Raw genomic sequence first — 19,844 nt, 5'->3', positions numbered from 1 at the left:
TCTCATTTCCTTGCATTTCTCACTTCCATTGTTACTACTCATTTAGTAAGTAAATCAATGGAAAGTGACCATATTTTATTGAGCAATTACTACGGAGCTAGACCCCCCCCCCCGTTTTAGATAATGTTTCATTTAACCCTAACTTAATACATACTGGGCTGGCCATGATTACCACTCATGTGGAGAAGTGTGAATGGAGACTCAGGTTAACAGCCCAAGGTGATGACCAGGAAAGGTCAGGGGTAGGATTTGAACTCAGGTGACCTCACTCTGCCACACAGGCTTCACCTCCACCCTCTTTCTTCACTCTCTGGAAACACAGGATAGCACAAAAGCAGGAGCGGGGCCAGGAGGGAAGAAACCTTCCTTCCTCGGGCTTCTACAAAATGGGCAGAAGTATGGAGCGACTTCACAGAACCCTGTTCTTTTTTCTCAGTCATTCTGATTAAACAAAGCCCGCAGGACGTGCCAAAATTAATAGACAGATCACCAGAGGGAACAGGGAGCAGATTTGAAATGCATGGCTTCAAGATTTGCCCAGTGGAAATGCAGCTCTTGTGTTCAGATGGGATAACGCATTAATTTCTGTAAGTGCAGTATTTTTATAAGCGTGTGTACACCCGAATGTGAACATATGGCCTGTTGAGTGAGAAAATAGGATCCAGTGTATTTATAAGAGCTTCAAGTACCATCCACATATTCTAAAGTCCACAAATTTCCAGTATGGTCCATGCAGGAGTTTCAGTGTAATCGTGCACTGAAATGTTGTATCATCTTCCCATGCAGACATATTTTTCCAAGGAAGGGCTCTGTGACAAAGCCCACCTGAAATTATTATTACATAGATCCATGTCCAAGAGAGCGCAATGAACTCTGGGAAGAAAGCTTTGCAGACAGAGCCAGTTAGTCCGAGGCATTAGCTACTAGTGAAACCACAGATGAGACAACTACGCTCTCTCCATCTCAGTTCTTCATCTATAAAATGCGAACAATTCCCTACCCTTGAAGCTGGTTAGAAAGACTGGAAAAGTACAGTGAGCCCCAGCACAGGGCCAGATGCCTTGGAGAGGGTTATTTTTTATTATAGCCACCATGTTAACATAACACGATGGTGAGAGATGAGCTGCATACCTGTATGTACACACACATACACCAGAGCATCTTGAAGACAGAAGAAGACATGAAAAACCTCACTACAGTCCTGGTGCTGCCAACCTTGCGGGTATATTTCCACAAATCTACCTCTTACATAAATCCATGTTGTTGAATTGTTGAGATGTATTTCATTCTTGAAGTTCTGAGCCTGGGATCTGGGTCCAGGGTGCCAGGGATGGGTTCAAAGCCACTTATCTTCCACCTACTGGGTTTTGTTTGCTTGTTTTTGAATAGGATCTCATATTTCAGGTTGAATGTTCTGTGTAAGCAAGAATGGCCTTGAACTAGTGATCTGTTTTCTTCTGTCTCCTAAGTGAAGGGATTACAGGTGTGTTCCACCATGTCCAGTTTGTATAGCAATGGGAAGTGAACCCAGAGGCTTTGAGCGAACATCTACCAGTTGGGCTATATCTTCAGTCAGAAAGGCTATCTGTCTGTCTATGTATGTATGTATGTATGTATGTATGTATGTATCTATCTATCTATCTATCTATCTATCTAAACTATCATCTACTTATCTATCCATCATCTATCTATCCATCATCTATCTATCTATCATCTGTCTGTCTGTCTATCTGTCTGTCATCATCATCTATCTACTTATTTATCCATCATCTGTCTATCTATCCATCATTTGTCTATCTATCTATCTATCTATCTATCTATCTATCTATCTATCATCATCATCATCATCTATCTACTTATCTATCTATCCATCATCTATCTATCTATCTATCTATCTATCTATCTATCTATCTATCTGTCTATCTATCTATCTTTAAGTGATGTTGGGCTTAAACCCAGGGACTGAACACTGGAACACCCCACTACCACTGACTGAGAGCTCTAGTCCTCATCTGCTGTGTCTGGAGCAGTGAGGTACTCGTCTTCTTGTCAGTCTGTTGAACTGAGGCGCACAATTAACTCTGGACATGGGTTGACACACAGTCAGTCCTCAGTGAGCAGATGTTGTCCCCACAGCTATGATTGTCATTATTATTCATCTACCTCTAAAGTCTCAGTGGGTCTACCACTCAAGGGTTGTTTGTATGTCTGCACTAGGGCCCAGTGCCTTTTTCCACAGCAGCTGCGTTCAGTTGCGCTTTCTTCCTACATTTCTTCAAGCCACAAATCTCTGATGTTTGCAGCTTTTTGTCTGCAGTCCCCTCCCAGCCAGGGTCACCACGCTCGTTAGGAGGGAGGAAATCTGACCACCCAGCAAAGGAAGTATGCACAGAGAATAACCCAAAACAAACTGGAGGAGTTATTCTACAAAACCTTGAAGGCAAGAAAGTGGAAACTGCAAATACCATCTATTTATAATCGCTGCTTGTTTTTCCACAGAAGCCCCAGGATGATGTAGGGGCCTCAGGACCTCATTGTTCCCCGGGTCGCAGGCTGCCAAGAACCCTCTCTACGTGAGGAAGGAGGCTGCTCCTGACACAGTGTCTGATAAGTCTTCTGTGGGTCACTTTCAGAAAATGAAGGGCACACAACAAAGCCACTGGTGCCCCTGCCCTGCCCTGCCCTCAAGTTGCACACTGCTCCCCATACTGCCCTGGCTTCCCAGCAAGGTACATTCCTGAAGCTGCAGAGCCTCAGATCTGTACCAGCGGGTACTCCGGAGGCTGTCTGGATAGAAAACACTTGCTTATGTAAGGGGTGATTTTTTTTTTTTTTTTTTTTTTTAGGCCACTGGTGAAGTTGAAGGCTTGGGGCTGGCTCTTTTCAGCATGACTGTCAGAGCTTCTTTTTTATGACTATAGAATCCTCATTCTTTAGCTTCAACTTCAAGAGCCCCTTGCAAGCGTTCTGTAATGATGCCGGAGCACTAAGTCGGTAACAAGGGCCCATAGACCACTCTCTCCTCACTGGCAGCAGTAACAGCAACTCAAACTCTAATGTTGAAAGTGAAACCTGATAGAGCTAAGACTTGCTAAGTTGTCTCATGCTGGCCCGGGTCTATCATGCTGTCCTGCCTTGGTTTGCCTCACCTCCTAAATGGGCACGGAGCTCATCTCTTCACCTCTTGGGACCAACTAGTGGCATAAAGTAACGGATAGTCATTGAGGGGAACTCAGAGCACGTCATCCTGAGCCCCTGGTGTGCTGGCAGCATCCCTCCACTTGGCTGAGGTGACAGCTCCCTCTGGGCAAGGAGCCCACTACCTCTGCCTCCCGAAGGAGCCAATTGTAAGAGAGAAATCAAAGCCTCCCCATCTGTCCGAAAAATGGAAGCCTGCTGGGAGATGTTTGCCAGGCGCCAGGGAGTCAGTCATCAGGTCAAAGTTCATCTGAGTTTCCTGGGGATAGGATCCCCGTCATTTTACTATTCCCCTAGCCTCTGTCACAAGACCTGGAAGACACAGGACCTGTCTGAAAAATGTGCTATGAGGAATTCCAGGACAGAGGCACTTTGGGAGCAGGTGGCAGATGTGGCAGTCAGAGTTTGGATCCTGTTCTCTTGGCGTTTCAGGTTACAGAGAGCTCAGAGCTTCCCCTGACTCCAGGGGCAAACTGTCACTACTGTGTGGTAAGCACCGGGCTGTGGAAATAACAGTTACACACTAAGGTCCAAGCAGGAAGGGGCTGTAGCCACGCCAGGATGGAGATTCTGAATGTGGCCCTTGGTGGCCAGTCAGCTGGAACTGTTTCCTCCTCTCAAAGTGCCACTTGGATGCTGTGTCCTGATATACATCCTGAAACACTGTGGCGGCTCTCAGCACAAAGCCAAACTGGGTCAGGAATGCAAGTTACAGCCCTGGCCTCGCTGCACGGTGGAAATGCATGTGTTAAAATCCCCCATTTGCTGGGCACGGAAGTAGCACCCAGGAATATAGGGTGCTGTTAGACTGAGTCTCACTGGACCATGAGGGAATACGTCTAGAAAGGGCACACGCTTCTATAAGAAGAAAGGCAGGTTGCAGGAAGTCTCCAAGGTAGCCGGAAACTGTCTGGGTTGAACCATACTTAAAGGACTTATTTCTCTGGAAGCCGTAAGCAGGCCACTTGTGGTGTGTATGGATCAGCTGGATGGCTGGTCACCATATTGTGATGACCAGTGGGGACACCATTGCATGGAGAAGACATTAGTGCTGGGGATGAAGTCTAAGAGCCATGTGTGGAAAAGAGGCTTGCTAAGAAGGGTACAAGAGTGAAGACGCCCCAGAAGAGAAGTCCATACCCCAGCATTTAACCCACAGCCTGCCCTGGGGTTGGATGGAGTCTTGTATCTGGCAGGACCAAATAATAATAATAATAATAATAATAATAATTTCTTACCCTCCCACAGTTCTCAGAGGATGACACACAGATAAATCACTTTGAACTTTCAGATGAAAGGTGCTCCATAAACCCCAGGTCTCATCAACTGTAATTGTTAAGAGTAATTATTTTAATGATGATAATGGGAGAAAGGGGGTGGGGCAGGAAGAAACCTCCTACCTCAAGACAAAGAAAAACTCTCCCATTCAAACCTGTGCCATGTTTTTTTTTTTTTTTTTTTTTTTTTCTGGTCCTAGGCTGTCTCTATCCCTTTCGAACAGCCAGTTCCTGGGCTGAAATATTATTTACTGCTTTCTTTTCCAATAAAACAATTATTTGTTCCATGGTTCTCCCTCTCACCCCCTCTCCACTGTGTCTGGCTTGGCCCTGACAGCTCAGCTATGAACTGTTTACATGTCTCGCTCACCCGCCCAGAATCTGGTTCAGCTCCATTGACACTAAAGGCAGGGGCATTCTCTGTGCGTGAGGAATCAATTACTTCCGCTGACACTCCATTACTGGCCTTCACATCTTAGGATTCCAGATGGAGAGAAAAGGTGGTAGTGGTGGGGACCCAAAAAGGGTGTGTGTGTGTGTGTTGGTGGTGTGTGTTGTTGTATGCATACGTGTTTGTGTGTGGTGTACTATCTGTGTGTGTGTGCGGTATGTGTATGGCGTATGCCTGTGTGTGCCTGTGGTATGTGTGGTGTGTGTGTGTGGTATGTATATGTGTGTATGATATGTGTTGGTTTGTGTATGTGTGTGTGTGTGTGTGTGTTTGTGTGTGGTGCATGGTGTGTGTATATGCTGTGTTTGTGTTTGTGTGTGTGTATGTGTGTGTGTGTGGTATGTGTGGTATATGTGGTGTGTGTATGTGTATTTGTGTGTGGTGTGGTATGTATGTGGTGTGTGTATGTGTGTTTGTGTTTAGTATGTGTGTGGTGTATGCCTGTGTGTGTGATATGTATGGTGGTGTGTGTGTGTGTGTGTTTATGTATGGTATGTGTGGTGTATGGTTTGTGTGTATATGTGGTATGTGTGGTATGTATGGTGTGTGTGTGTTTATGTATGGTGTGTGGTGTACTGTTTGTATCTGTATGTGGTGCACATGTGTATATGGTGTATACTTGTGTGTATATGTGATATGTGTATGTGTGTGTGGTATGGTATGTGTAGTGTGGTGTGTGTGCGTTTATATGTAGTATGTGGTATATGTAGTGTTTGTGTGTAGTATGTGGTGTGTGTGTGGTTTGGGGTGTGTGTGTGTGTGTGTGTGTGTGTAGGAGTCCAGGGGACTGGGGGGCAGGGGCAGATGAAGACTATTTACAGAATCAGGCCTCTAGCTTGTCCTTTAAGACATAGAAAGACTTCTCTTTCCTTGACTGCCTTGCTGGCATCCACAAGTGACCTCATGGCAGGAAGAGGTGAAGCAAGGCTATAAACGGAGCAAAGGAATGGATCATGGGATTCTAAAGGAACCTGCGCTGGACAGCAGGTGACTGCTCTCAACGCTTTGAAGCAGGCATGGAGAGGCAGCTGAGGGCGGTCTGGCTTCCAATCCAGGCCTCCTGCAGTCCAGGTGTGTTCTCCCAAAGCCTCAGTATTTCCTTCTGGTCAGTGGGAATACTGGTGCTGAGCCCACAGCTTGCTATGGGAGATGGCTGTAGATAATGTCTGCCGCCTTTGAGAACACATGGGTGTTTGCCATTGTCTAACTGATGATCTTCCCCCACAAGCACACAGCTTGGCCTCTGACATGCAGAGCTGGAAACTTCCTACGGCAGTCCACGATGCTTGCCTACACAGCCACGAGAAAGGCCTTACACAACTGTGTGCTTTTTCTTTTACCATGTGGTCCTCTTGAACCCAAGCCAAACCTGGGTCTATTTCTTTCTTCTTTTCCTTAGTTTCTTAAAATTTAATTTTGACCCAGCTAACTTTTTTTTTCAGGGATTTTCCTTCTAGGAAAAAAAATTTTTTTGATTATGTAAATTGAATACAGGCATCTATTCTGCAATCAACTGGGATGGGTTGTGAGCCAAAAGGTCTCATAATGAAGGGCGATTATGAAGGTTTTGGGTTTTTTTTTCCTAAAAGACAAGGGCTGTATGTGTGTGATAATTTACCTAGGCATGAATGGGGAAAATGGAATTAAGTTATCTCTTAAGTATCTCTCGTCAGGGTCTAAATCTCTTCACCAATAAGACCGGCAACAAAGAGTCCGGATTTCTTTCTACAGGCCTCATGACTACAGGGAAACACAAATCCCTCTGTAGAAAAGACTAATGTCTTGACATGTTATCTCCCCTTCTAGGCTTTATCCCTCCCCACCTTTATCTATCTCACAGTCCCTCAGAATTTCTTAAGACAGCCTGCCGGTGTAATTAGATGGGAGAATTACACCGAGTTACATGGGGTGAGATGCTGGCCCTCTGGGATCAGGCTTCAGGAAGGTGCCAGGGTTGAGAGGCAGAGCAAGGGGGATCATGTAGGATAAAATCTCAAGTGATTTTCTCAATCAGGAGATAAAACACATTGTTAAGAAAGACAGCCACAGTGAAGCTCGCTTGCACGGAGAACGTTTGCGATTGCAACATCGAATATTTAAAAACAAACAGCCAAAAATAACTGTTGTCCCAACTGCTCTTTAACCTTGGAAAGAGAAGGAGAAGAGTCTGTGGGCTGTTGTTCTCCTCTTCTTGGGTGAGCTGACATTGCTGGGCAGAGGGAGTCCTTGGTCAAGGTTGCGGAGGGCAGGTCAGCTGGCAGCTGGGTTCTGGCTAATGCGGCCGGTCCTACTATTGCACCAACTCCCAGAGGTGGGTCTGTTTCTGTCATTAGGAGGGTTGTTGCAATACAGAAAAATACTAATGCTCACCGGATCCTTGGAGAATGGGGATATTTCTGTGGTGGGCAGGCAGTAAATCTGTTCCAATGTCATGAGGAATCAACCCAAGGGTCCCTCCTCCTGAGCCAGCACATGGCATCCTCTTATACCGCAGAGACTGGCTCTGTTTCGACTTCAGGGGTTCCCAGCTGAAGCCACACCTCCAATTGGGTAATTTGATTTCTCAGAGAAAAGAAAAGGAATCTAGGGTCTGGACAGGAGTGAACTGACGAGGACTTAATCCAGATTGTAACCTGGACTGTGCCAGAACAAACCACACTCTCCATTATCCCAAGGACATCTGGACATAGGGATCTAGGCAGAAGAGACATTACAACCGCGGGGAGGGCGGGGCAGTAGATTCCCCATAATCCCAGCCTTTCCTGCTTCCTGCTCTGGGTCCCCCTCCTGAGGAGGTGGGGGAAGTCGCCTGGCCAGGAAATAGAGTTAAGTAACATGTCAGGCACCTTTTTTTTGCCAGGAAGAGGGTTTGTAGCAAAAGTCACAAGGGCAGCCTTCTTTCTCTTGCCCCTGCCCTTACAGCGCTCACAGGAAAGGAAATGAAGGTCTGCCATGTTTATGACTGTACTTCCCAGAGCTTGCGACATCCCCTCTTGCTGACTGACTCCTCTAGGGTCAGCATAGGCAGCTCCTCTTCCAGGGAGCCTCCCCGGGTCTTCCAGCCTAAGCTGGATCTGGGTACTGTGGACTCAGATAACAGTCTCCCATTAAGTCACAGTGGGAACATGCAGTGTGGGGGAGGGGGAGGCAGACAGCATGAGATTAAAGAAGGGCAGACTGGAAAGTAGGGCTCAAATCCCTATCCAGGCCCTTCAGAGGGCAGGGCCTGAGCATCACTTGCTTAAGCCCTCTGAGAGCACAATTCTTCATCTGTGTGTGTGTCCGGAGGAGCTATTTCATATGCTTTCCTGTCACTACTGAGACAAAGACAGAAAATTGCCAACCCACTGCCAGGCTCAGACGTATTGTGCCAGCTGGGACAGTTTGACCTCACCACCTCCTACTCTGGAGTCCCCAAATCTATCAGGTCAAAGGGTACAATTTATCAACCCCATGTATTTCCAAAACTGGCCATCAAGTTTGGCAATAATAGGTGCTTTTAAGCACTTCCTGGGCACAGAGTGAACGGCCTATGGCCATTTGGCTGGTGACAGACCCAAGTCTGAGTGGTTAGTGACATGTATAGCCCAGATGCCATCATCTTTGTCCTTCCTTTGTAATCTCAGATGGAAGAAATGGGGAAACCCTGACCTGCCCACCTTCCAACACAATTTATACCACAGTTCATATCACGGATGCCTTGGCGTAATCGGTGATGAGACATCAATAAAAGAAGTATGTGCACACACCTGCTGAGTTCTCTCCCAGGCTAGTTTTTGCAGTTCATAGTCTGGGTATGGGGTCTTCGGAGAGCTTGACCGTCAGAGCGTGAGATCATCACACTGGAACAGACAGTGTGATTGAGGTGGCTTGGAGCAGGAGCCAATAAAGGGCAAGGAGACAAGCCCTGGGGAAACATGGGTAGAGAACGAGGTACCGGCCCATGCCACAGGAGCTCAGGGAGACTTCATACGGATGGAAAAGCTGTTTGGTTGCTGGGAATGTTGGCTGTTTACTGGGCACAGGGAAGCACTGACTGCTCGTCATGAAGGGGCCAGATTACTGAGGTCTGGTTTCTTCCCCCTGTTTAGCCTCATGGTTAATTTATCAACCCAGGAATGAGCTACTTGTTGTAAGGGACAGACACATCTTCGAAGATTTAGAGGGACTCTCTGTGGTAAGTAAACACAAGCACATTTTGTTTAGCTAGGACAGTTGGCAAGAGGCCCATACCCATATCCAGAATGTAGGGGACTGAGAAGATCAGAAGAAGCAGGAGTCTAAACCAACGCTGAGAACTATGGGTGCTGTGTTATGCTCAGTCGGGGTGGGAGTCAATCTCCAGGCAGTCCGAACGAAGCAAATAAGAAATGGTAGCCTTGAATTTACACGGACTTAGGGTTGAAATCTTGAACCCCAGGACCTAATCTTTGGCATAGACAGCAAAGATCTTCTCCGGCAAAATCGATACATATGAAAAATAAAGGCAAGTCAGAAGAGGGAGGCTGTATGAGGAGGGATACTCATAAGAATTGAAAGCAAGAAGTACGAGGAGAAAATAGTCTCGAGTTTCCCATGACAGAGGCATTTAATGAGCGTGCTAACTTACTGTGATAACACAAACTAGACACAACAAAGTACTTGTTATCATGGTTTGGGGGACTTAAGGCGTTTAAAAGCTCAACAAAAATTCAAATGTAGACTGAGGAGGTGGCTCGGCTAAGCTCTTAAAGAGGCGGTGAGCCCAGTTCACAGCACAGCCATCCAAAAGCGCACAACTGCTTGTTAGCTGTGGCTTCAGGGGAATCTGGCGCCCTCTCCTGGGCTCTGTCGGTACTGCATTCAAGTGCATCCATCCTCAAGAGCCAATCAGATCCCAAGAGGACATTGATTGGCCTTCATCGTGGACGAAGGAGTAAAGTCTAGAATTACCATCCTAAATCATCAAGAACAAAAAATGGCTCTCCTCAACGTTTGTTGGTTTTGTTTAAGGGAAGTGAGGCATGTGCTTTAAAATGTTCAGGACGTCCACGGAGGGACTCTGCCCAGAGAGACTGTTCCTCAATGGGCTTTGCTTTGACAGGAATGAGGTGGTTTTGTTCTGAATCTACGTAGACTTGTGAGGTGGCCTAAGAAATGTATGTTCACAACTTCCTAGTTTTCAAATTTCCCCAAGATATTTTCAAGATACCTATCTGCTACATCCTTGTTCTTTCTAGGAACTAGGTCTTGAGTTTAGTTACCTTTGATCGGACCTCTACAACGGGGCGTGTGTGTTTGTGTGTGTGTGTGTGTAAGCACACGCACACCAAGCCTGCTTGAAGACTGGTGAATAAGTTGTATAGGACAGCATGTTGGTGAATGTTTTTAAGAGTGCATACAGTTCAAAGTTTAGAAGTGGAAAAATACCCAGCCTTGTGTGTATGTTTCTAAAACCATAGCTGAACCCTCTGGCTGATGACTCAAGCGAATGGCCTCTCTCTGTCTGCCAAGGCAGCAGCCTCTTGGTATCTTCTGCTCCCAGAGGGATGAAGTGACTTCTTTCTGTTTGCCCAGACAGCCCTGAGTCCTGTCTTTTTGTCCCTTGACACAGGTAGCTGCCAATGCCACAACGGCCTTTGCTTCTGCCTGTAGCTGCTCCCCAGTCCCCAGGACGGCATGCTGGTGCTTAGGGGTTGGTTCCCTGTGGATAGCCCAAGGGAGGAGGCAGGCAAAGCTAAGAGAAAGGGTGGCTTCGGATTGCACTGGCACAGAACGGCTGACGCTTATGAGTGAAATTTTCCAAGCAGACAGCAAGATTCAGTGGAACAAAATGAACAAGCGGTGGTCAGGAAAAGATCTGTCTGGGGGTTGCTCAGTAACAGCCTTGAACTTCTGGAGTGGAGACTTTAAGGTACAGAGAGGAAAAGGCTTAGGTACCGCAGACCAGAATAATCCTCCCTATAAGGTCCCTGGTCTTAGGTCAGAGGGACATTTTTTTGTAGTTCATTTCATGCGCAGAAAGCAGAAGAGACAACTCGGGCAGGCATGTAGGCTGTACCCTTTCATTTCCTCTTTCTTCTCCAAGCTATTGCTCACTCAGAGATGGGCAGCAGAGGCAATTTTCTGTTGGGAGAGGTATCTGCTTCATAAACTTTGAGGTAAAACAATTGAGCATGTCCCCAAAATGCAAAGAAAGAGGAGACTGATAGCAAATGCTATTAAAAAAATGCAGCGTGGAAAAGAAGGAGTCAAAAAGAGTGTAAGAACAAGAAAACCCTTCCAGGATTTAATGAGATGAAGTGTTCCTTTCTCAAGAAAGTAAATCGGGCAAGCCCCTTGTTCTGCATGCAAATGAGGGCAAATGGGACCAGATACGGCCTTCTAAATATAAAAATTAATGAGAGAGACAGAGGATAGGGAGTGGGGGAGTGGTGGGGGGTGGGTGAGGACCGAGAGCGAGGGTAAGTGGGCCTAGAGAAGCCTTGCAGTCAATTTGGCACTAGGGGGAAATAGATTCCAGAAAGATTTTCTTTCTGACCTCTGTGACCTTTTAGGCTGCAGCCAGCAGCAAGGATGAGGAGTGTGGAGCAAAACAGGAAGCTAGTTAGGAAGGCCTGAGAAGCCGGGAAGAGAGCCTATAACTTGCCTATTTCCTCTCTTCAGACTCCAGCAAGGGTGAGGTTTGAGTCCTGCTCCACACCAAGTTCTCCCCGCCCTGTGGGCTGGATCCCGGGGCTGCAGAGTGCTTCCCTAGCCTTTTACTCTACACAATATATTTGGGGCTTTGCTCATTGCTGTCTGAATCCAACCTTCTAAAAAGCAAGGCCCTTTTCCCCTGTCATAGTGAATATCCATAAAATGGCCTCTTAGCAATTTCCCCTCGAGATTGCGCTGGGATCAGCAGAACCGAATTTGGCCCTCCATCCAGAGAGGTGCTTAGTCAAGTTCCTCTGAGCCCGTTCTCAAGCACCCTGTGCATTATGTCTCAGTTGATGCCAAAGACTCTAGGACCCAAAAGTCCTTTTACAGAGCTGCTCTAACCCAAATTCTTTGTCAGCTTTGCTGCTGGGGAAGTGGGATCCTGGGGTGCTGAGTCAATGTGTCCAGTGTGTCTGTGTAAGACAGACAAAGGAGGAACTGATGTGCTTTGTCATCCAGGCAGCCAAGACTGGCCCTGGAATTAGAAACCCCAGCCTGTGACTCTTAGTCGCATGTGGCATCCATCCGGGAAACTCTTTGGTTTTCAGCACAGACTACCTCCTGTTAGAAGGAAACCATTCTGTAGGTGCAAAGTGGTCCTGGGAGTATAATAAGGACAGCAGCTTGCCAGGCCTCGGAGTCTAGTGCTAGTTACAGAGGAGCCTTGAGTCCGTCAGAGGAAGGAAGCACTGGCCTGGACTGAAGCCTGCTCTACATTAGGGTCCAGGAGTGTCACCTGCTCTCTTATACCTGTCCCACCAGCTGTCTCCTTCCTTATTAATTATCCAGGACTCCCAACTCCTTGGTCACAGGAATGCTCGGAGTGTTTAGGTGTCGTGTGGATACTGAACAGTCACCAGAACGTATGGTACAAAGACCAAAAATGCCAGTGCCATAGTCTTTTATGAACACTTTCACTTTTGATTCATGAGGCAAGCACACAGGACAGAGGGCCAGCTCTATTATTGGTGTGACTCTCCTGCCTGTTTCCCCGAGTGCGCACAGCATCTTAAGAGCATTTCTCTGACTGTCTGCATCTCCAAGGTGGCTGAATGGATGTCCTGTTATAAGATCAGCTGAGGCCATCTTGAGTAACTGACTTAACCTCTCTGTGTTTTAGTGTCCTCTTGTCAAAATGAAGATCATGATGGCACCAGCTTCCCAGGGTCACAGCAAGAACTGAGTGGCTTAATTGTAAAGCAATTAGAACTGTTTGTAGACGGAATCTATACCTGCATCTTTGAGAGTAACCTGTGCAGCGTGGACATCAAGAATCAATTGGAGTCTTAACCCGTCTTTCACCAACTCTGTATTTTTTACTCTGCAATGAGCAGCGCCTTTGGAAAGCAATAAGCCAATCCCTATTGCTGGATATATTTGAGGACCCAGCTACCATTTTATTAGGAAAGCTCGTAGGGCTCCTGATAAGGCAGCAATCAAAATGGGGGAGCCCTTCAAAGGAAGGTAAGTCACAGCTACAAGAAGCGGGGTGTGTAGTCTGCTTCTTGCCCCCATGGAAACTCTTTCCACTGCCAACTTCTACAGACAGGGCGCCACTGTTTTCTGTACCTCATTCCAAAAGGTTCTTTACAATACCACGGAATCAAATCTACCCTACCTCTCCTAGAAGCTAATGCCATGTTTAAGTGGCCCTCTGTGGCTAGGGCCCACAACTGCCCTTCAGTGAGAGAAAGGACAGAATATCAGAGCAGTGGCCCTGTGTGTGTGTCCCCAGTCAGCAGGGCTGTGCTTACTTGCAGTCGTGTTTCTCGATTTCAAAGTGAGGGTTGAAGTTGAGAACAATCTTCTGGTTGGGTTCGGGGGCGTAGACAATCCACTCACAGTTCTGATGGGAGGGATAGTCCTGGGGGTAGCCTGGGGAAGTGATGTAGCCAGCATCTTTGGAATTCAGCCGACCTCCGCAGGGTGGATCTGGAAGCGAGAACAACACCAAAGAACTTCAGAGACAGCCTTCTCTCTACAACTCCTCCCTCGCAGATTACAACTGTTTGAGAACCTTTTATGGCAACCCAGGAGACTATTTCAACTCTCCTACTCCCCCTCCCAAGACAGAGACATACACACAAACATGCACACACACACACACACACACACACACACACACACACATAGAAACACACACACATAGGCACACACAGAATCACACACATAGACACACACAGGCACATAGATACACACACACATACACATACACACACTCCAGAAAATGATCATAAATGTTTCCATTCTATGGCTGGAGATTATGAAAACAAGAGTGTACACTTAAGACTCCTCCCTGCCTTTTCCTGTCTCCCTTTCTTGGCCCATCTTCCTCTCTTCCTTCAAGCCTCCCATCTCTATCATTGTCTCATAAATCCTTCGTTTTAGTTGGTGTCTCTCAGCCCAGCATAGTCAGCCAGCAGCCGGGCTCCAGGAACTGACAATCGTGGTTTTGTGGTACAACCCCGTGAGCAAGCCTGGCAACAATTATGAGAGGTGCAAAGACGCACTTTCAGCTTTGGGCCAGAACAGGCCCTAGAGGGTGATTTCAGCTTAGTTTAAAAGAAACTCCCCCCAAAACGTTTAATTCCACACACACCACAAATTTGATTTATTATTTCATTATGCACCCAATGGAAGAATCTGAACGGAAGAATCCGCTGGCTCCAATCTCAGTGTTTGCACAAAGGTGCTTTGTGTTGAGAGACCAGCCGCCTTCGCTTTCCTCTTCCATTTCTGCCCACTGTCCCTCTGGCTCCGTCACCACCAGAGTGTGCTGCTGCTTTGTCAAGATGCTCAAAAGGAAAGGCTGAGAGGCAGGGGAAGAGCTGGCTCCCCCTCACTCCAGTGCCTGGTTGGAGGTAAACAGCCTCCCTGGGCCAGGAGGGAAGGAGCAACCTTCAAAGGCAGAAAAGGTAGGTGATGACATTTGAAGAATTTCATCTACCTAGGAGGGAACTCCTGCAATCCCTAGCAGGGGTTGGGAAATAACGGAGTGGGCTGCTTAATACCACAGTTAGAGTGAGAGGCACAGGAGACACAGGGATATTCTGAAGCCTCTTGGAGGCCTTCGAGAGAGCCTTGCATGTCTCTGAGCATCAATCACGATTTAATATCGCCATCTGCATGGACCAGCGTGGGCCCGTGAATTATGTATTACAGCTCAGCAGATACCCTCCAGGACGGGGGTCTTTCTCCTGTGTTCCCTCCAAGAGGGAATGGGTCATGCATTTTTAACTCTACAGGTGCACTTTACCATCCCCTGTGCCTGTTGGCATTACTGTCTTCCAGCCCTCTGCTGCAGATTGCCAGCCTGACAGGCTCTAAATGCATAAATGATAGGCATACTACACAATGGTGGTGGGACACAAATCCACACAAGTAGCCTTTTGGCATCTTGCTTCCAAGGGCTCAAACTGTGCAGGGTTGAACTGCCCAGAATCTAATGGATTCGGGTCCACTCCCTACTGGGTGGAAAACAAAAGTGAGCTGTTTCCTCAGGCTAACAGCGACCAGATCATCCTCTACCTAATGACCCTGCATCCTCCCCAGGCCTGGAGGACAATGGGTCCACCCCTGCCACCCAGATGCAGCCACCTCCCCTCCCCTGCCTCTACAGCCCATGCCTGCAGGCTTTGCAGGCGCCCAGAAGCACACCCACCCCACCCCAACCCAGGGCACCAGTATCTTCCAGCTGGTCATATGGTGGCTCATCAGTCTTGGCTTATGTGGGTGAAAGGGGCTGGGCGTGGCCCTCTACAGAGGCAGATGTGTGGGCACTTAGATACACTAGGTTGTTTGCTTGTTTGTTCTGTGGTTTTAGCCAAACTATCAGAGACAGGAATGTTCTGCTGGGCCAGCCCCCTTGCCGGTTATTTTTGCAGAAAACTGCCCTGCCTTCCCCCTTGGAGCTCCTGGAGGAAACCTGAACAGAGCTCCCGTTTAGTAACCCCTTATGGTTTCCCCATTACGCAAGTCCCCTATCCCTGCTTCTCTCCAATTACTCTTAACATAAGACTTTCTCCCCTCGGCTTCTTGAGCTTTCAGCAATTAGTCCATGCACGCAGATCAGCGGTGGAGACAGGAGCAAAACTTTCCTTGCAGAAAGGTTTTCTCTCTTATCTACACTCAGTACAATTACTGCCCCACAAAAGAAAATTTTGTTCAACTCTGTTATGCTCCATAGCCAATAGTCTGCACTCCCGCGGCTGAAATTTATTAATGGAGAGACAAAGGACAGCCCCACTGCTTTCCTCTGTCTCCTGCCCCCTCTCCATCACGTCTTTATCAGAAGAAAATCAAGCCACTTAATGAATTATCTGTGGACTCCTTAACATCTGTCTCAGTTGTGTGTTGTTAACCTTTTCAATACCCATATATTTATAAATGGGCATTCCTGCTTAGACCGCATTCACACTCAGAAGCACACACAGATACTGCACTCCCATCAATTACATATGCATATCAGTAATTCACACTTCAGTCCTGCAAACACGTTTACGCCCGCGCATAAAATATCACACATCATTTTGTGCCGACGTAGATCCACAAAGACAAACACTAGAATTTCTGTCTCTATTTTTCTTGGAGAGAAGAGAGTTCTTGAAAGACAGCGGTACAAGCTGGAGAGAAAACACACTAAATCCTCTCCTCCTGCTAACTGATCTTTTCATTTCTAAATGGGGGGGGGGGGGCTTGCAAGTCTTAAGTACAAGCTTGCCCCAAGAAGAATTACCTAGAATTTCCTGTGAAGAGCTAGATCATCCATTACTTTTTTTTTTTTTTTAGGCCTTTACTGCGCTCCAAAAGAACTTCATCAGTGCTTTCTGTCTGGTCTCAGAGGCAGCAGACCAGGAGGACAGACAGAGAAACTTGAACTCAAGGGCAAACTCCTTAAGGCCAAAATCACACTAGAAAGAGGAACCAGGCACAATGGAAGCAGCTGAGCCTGTTCAGTGAGCTGACCTGGGGCCTTGTTTTGCAGCTATTTTGTACACACCTTCCACCTGGGGCAAACTTATTTCCCAAAGAGAAACAGCAAATTCCATCCCGGAGGGAAGCTTGAAGGGTGAGCTGGGTCAGAGGTCAGTGGGTTAGAGGTCACGAGGGGATGCCTCTACACACAACTTCTGCGGAAGCAGGAGCTAACTTAGCCACAGAGTTTAGATTTTTTTTTCCCCTCAGAGTGAATACTTAGTTGCTTTCATTTGAAAAATAAAATGCCAAATGTATATTTTTCTAAATGTCTACGGCTCTGTTTATCTCAGTACAGTTATGGTGATCTTGCCTATGAGTTTCCTGACCCCTCCCCTAAGATAAAATAATTACCTATCCCTTCACTTAGGCCCTCTTAGAGAGCCTGAATTAAGACCAAGCTCCTGGCAATATTTGATTTTTAGAAAGCATGAAGAAGGGGCAGAAAAAGAACCCTCACAAATCTAGTCTGCCATCTAGGAGATTTAATTGGAAAATGCTATTGCCTGATTTTGGTGATATAACTCAGGGCAGACCATGGTGAGAATTTTGTTTTTTGTTTTTTAAAGATATATATATATATATATATATATATATATATATATATATATTAGTGGACTACATATATGCATGGGGTCCTTGGAGTCCAGAAGAGGGAATCGGACTTCCTGGAACTCTCCTGGAGTTACAGATGGTCCTGAGTCACCATGCAAGTGCTGGGAACTGAAACTGAGTCCTCTCTGAAAGAGCAGAAAGTCCCTTTAACCATTGAGCCATCTCTCCAGCCCCACTATGGTGAGAACTTTTAAATAATCAGAATTCTGCTTGTTTGCTTCAACAGCCAGAACCCTGTGACCACAGATGAAAAGCAAACAGATCCCAAGTTAACTAAAGGGATAGAAAGCATCAACAGGGACACTTGGTAGTTGGCTGACTCTGGAGTAGTGAGGTAACTGTCAAAGGTATTATGTGTGCATACATGCATATATGTGTATATGGGGGATGAAAAGGGGGTAAACACTCCTTCCTTGAGTGGGGCCTTCCTACGTTTCACCTGTATATGTTTAGTTCAATGTGTGGATTGTATTAGGTGTGTAGTTACACATTTTTATGTTTTAAGAAGTGATACTCTTTCCCCTTGGATGAATACTCTACCCAGAATTTCAAAGTACAATAGAGGTAGAAGAGAAATTCACCTTGGATGCTCCAAGGGAAGGAACCAGAAAGTAAAGAACATCACTGGGACCTCCTGGACTTGTTTGAAACCCAATAAGCTACTAGATCTCTGTGATTTTAACATCCTGTCAAGTCAAGAGGAAAGATTAGAGACATCTATTTTTTATGTGGGTAACCCCACTTTTCTGTTGCTGCCCCTTCAGTGGGTCTAGTTATCATCGGTGGTCAAAGACATTGCTGTACCTTGATAATTCTCCTTCTAACACATAGTTACGAGGTCGCTAGCAGCCTAACACTGTTAAGTCATTTACTTCATTACATTCATTACATACTTGCACACAGCATCATCAAAAGAAGAGTATACTAACTACAGATAGATAGATAGATAGATAGAGTGCATCCATATAATTTTATTTTGGTATGCTATTATAATTGTTATACTTTATCGTTAGCTATTGTTAATCTTTTAGTATGCTTCATTTACAAGTTAAATTTTGTGACAGGTATTATGCATAGGAAAAACTATAGTCTATTGAGTTGGGCATTATCCTTGGTTTCAGGCATCTGCTTCGAGTGCAGAGCAATTCCTCACAGGCATGTAGAAGTCCCTGGACTTGGGGATTGCTATCTACCTGTCTCACTTCCCTTGGAAACTTTTTACAATGTATTCTTTACTTTCAATATAATCCCATCCTGCCCTTAATTCCACAACAGTATTTTTACCTAATTATTCATAGCAAGGCAAAGAAGATACTCTTTTTCCTCTACTTAAAAACAAAGGAAGCTGCCACCTTCCCATGTCACTGTCACTCTCTGTTTATGGACAGTTCACTAATAGCAGTGGGTGGGAATGAAGAGCTCCACAATCAAGTGGCAAGCTGTGTGGCCTTGGGTGACTTAGGCCACTGTGCTGACACTGTGCCCTCTCAGGTAAAAGGTTATTTCCAGTTCTAAAATTCAAAGCCCATACCACAAGGTGGGGAACGTTCCTAGAACCTGTAGACTGACCTCAAACTCAAAGGCATCTCCTCCTTCTGAGACAACAGGCTGCTTGCTCAAGGCCTTACTGCCTTATTTGCTTGGTAAGGATGAAACGAAACACTAGGGACCTCATGTGAGCATGTCGGTCTTGCATTATAGAGAGTTCAAATGTCTCTTTTAATCACGTTAGCTGGACTGATGTGAGCTTCTTAACTGTCTCTGTGGCTGCTTATTTATAAATATTATGGACACGGGGTTCTCTATGTGAGCACGTGATCAGGGATGCATGAAGAGAGGACCAAATACCCCATGCAGACCACCTAAGACCTTTGCTTGGGGGTTTAACCAAATTTTGCTCCCCGGCTCAGGATAAGCTCCTTCAAAGAGTTATTTCTTTGAGCTGAGGTTAGATTTTTGTTTTATTCAAAGTGACTTCAGCCCGTCACAAGACAGTCTCATAAAATCCGTATCTTGGCTTAAGCTGGGGAGAAATGAGCCAATCCATCAGCCAGGAATGCGGCAGTCTGACCAATTCCTCAGGCAACTAGGAGGGGGTGCCATCTATTCAATTTATGGGGCTGGGTGGCAGTGAGCAACACATTCCCGGAGGTGCGGTAAATGAGAATCTCCCTGAACTCTTGCCTTGATAAAGTTCAAGATCTAAATAAAAGAACCATCTGGGAAGGGAGGGGAGACAAGGACCCGGAAGCAGGAGAAGAAGTCAGTTCTTGTTCAAGGAAGGCAAGAAGAAACGAAGCAAACTGTCTTCCACTACACCCCAACTTGCCTAGGACACAACTGGCAGATGGGACTGGAAGCAGGGCCTCCGGAACACCTCTCCCTCTTCTATCTGAATGCTAAAAGCAACCCTCATTTAATCGGAAAATGTAAGTTTGACTCGATTGCCTCCCCTGACCTCGAATCATACCACCTGTGGTAACCTTGTGACTTGTCATCTTAGATCATAAACAAATGGGACTCCAACAGGGCAGCCGATATAATATCATTAGTTTATATTTATGTCTGCTCTTTCCCAGACCTCATTGCAAATGCTGTTTTGATGCCATTGATGAGAGATCTGGGATTACAAATCTCGACCGTTTTAA

The 19,844-nt window shown here is 46.3% G+C and overlaps 1 protein-coding gene across 4 annotated transcripts in view; it reads right to left on the bottom strand.

Moving 5' to 3' along the window:
• Nrp2 (neuropilin 2) overlaps positions 1-19,844 on the bottom strand; it is a 121,759-nt gene that overhangs the window by 92,235 nt on the left and 9,680 nt on the right. For all 4 annotated transcript variants that reach the window (XM_021168222.3, XM_021168063.3, XM_021168306.2 and 1 more), the window contains exon 2: positions 13,362-13,539. In XM_021168222.3, coding sequence (XP_021023881.1) covers positions 13,362-13,539 — 178 coding nt within the window. The remainder of the gene's footprint in view (positions 1-13,361; positions 13,540-19,844) is intronic.

This window comes from Mus caroli, unplaced genomic scaffold (genome assembly GCF_978045245.1).
Source record: "Mus caroli unplaced genomic scaffold, Mus_caroli_1 scaffold_1, whole genome shotgun sequence".
Taxonomy (NCBI): Eukaryota; Metazoa; Chordata; class Mammalia; order Rodentia; family Muridae; genus Mus; species Mus caroli.
The sequence above is the reverse complement of the archived record's forward strand: the minus strand, read 5'-3'. Positions and strand labels throughout refer to the sequence as shown.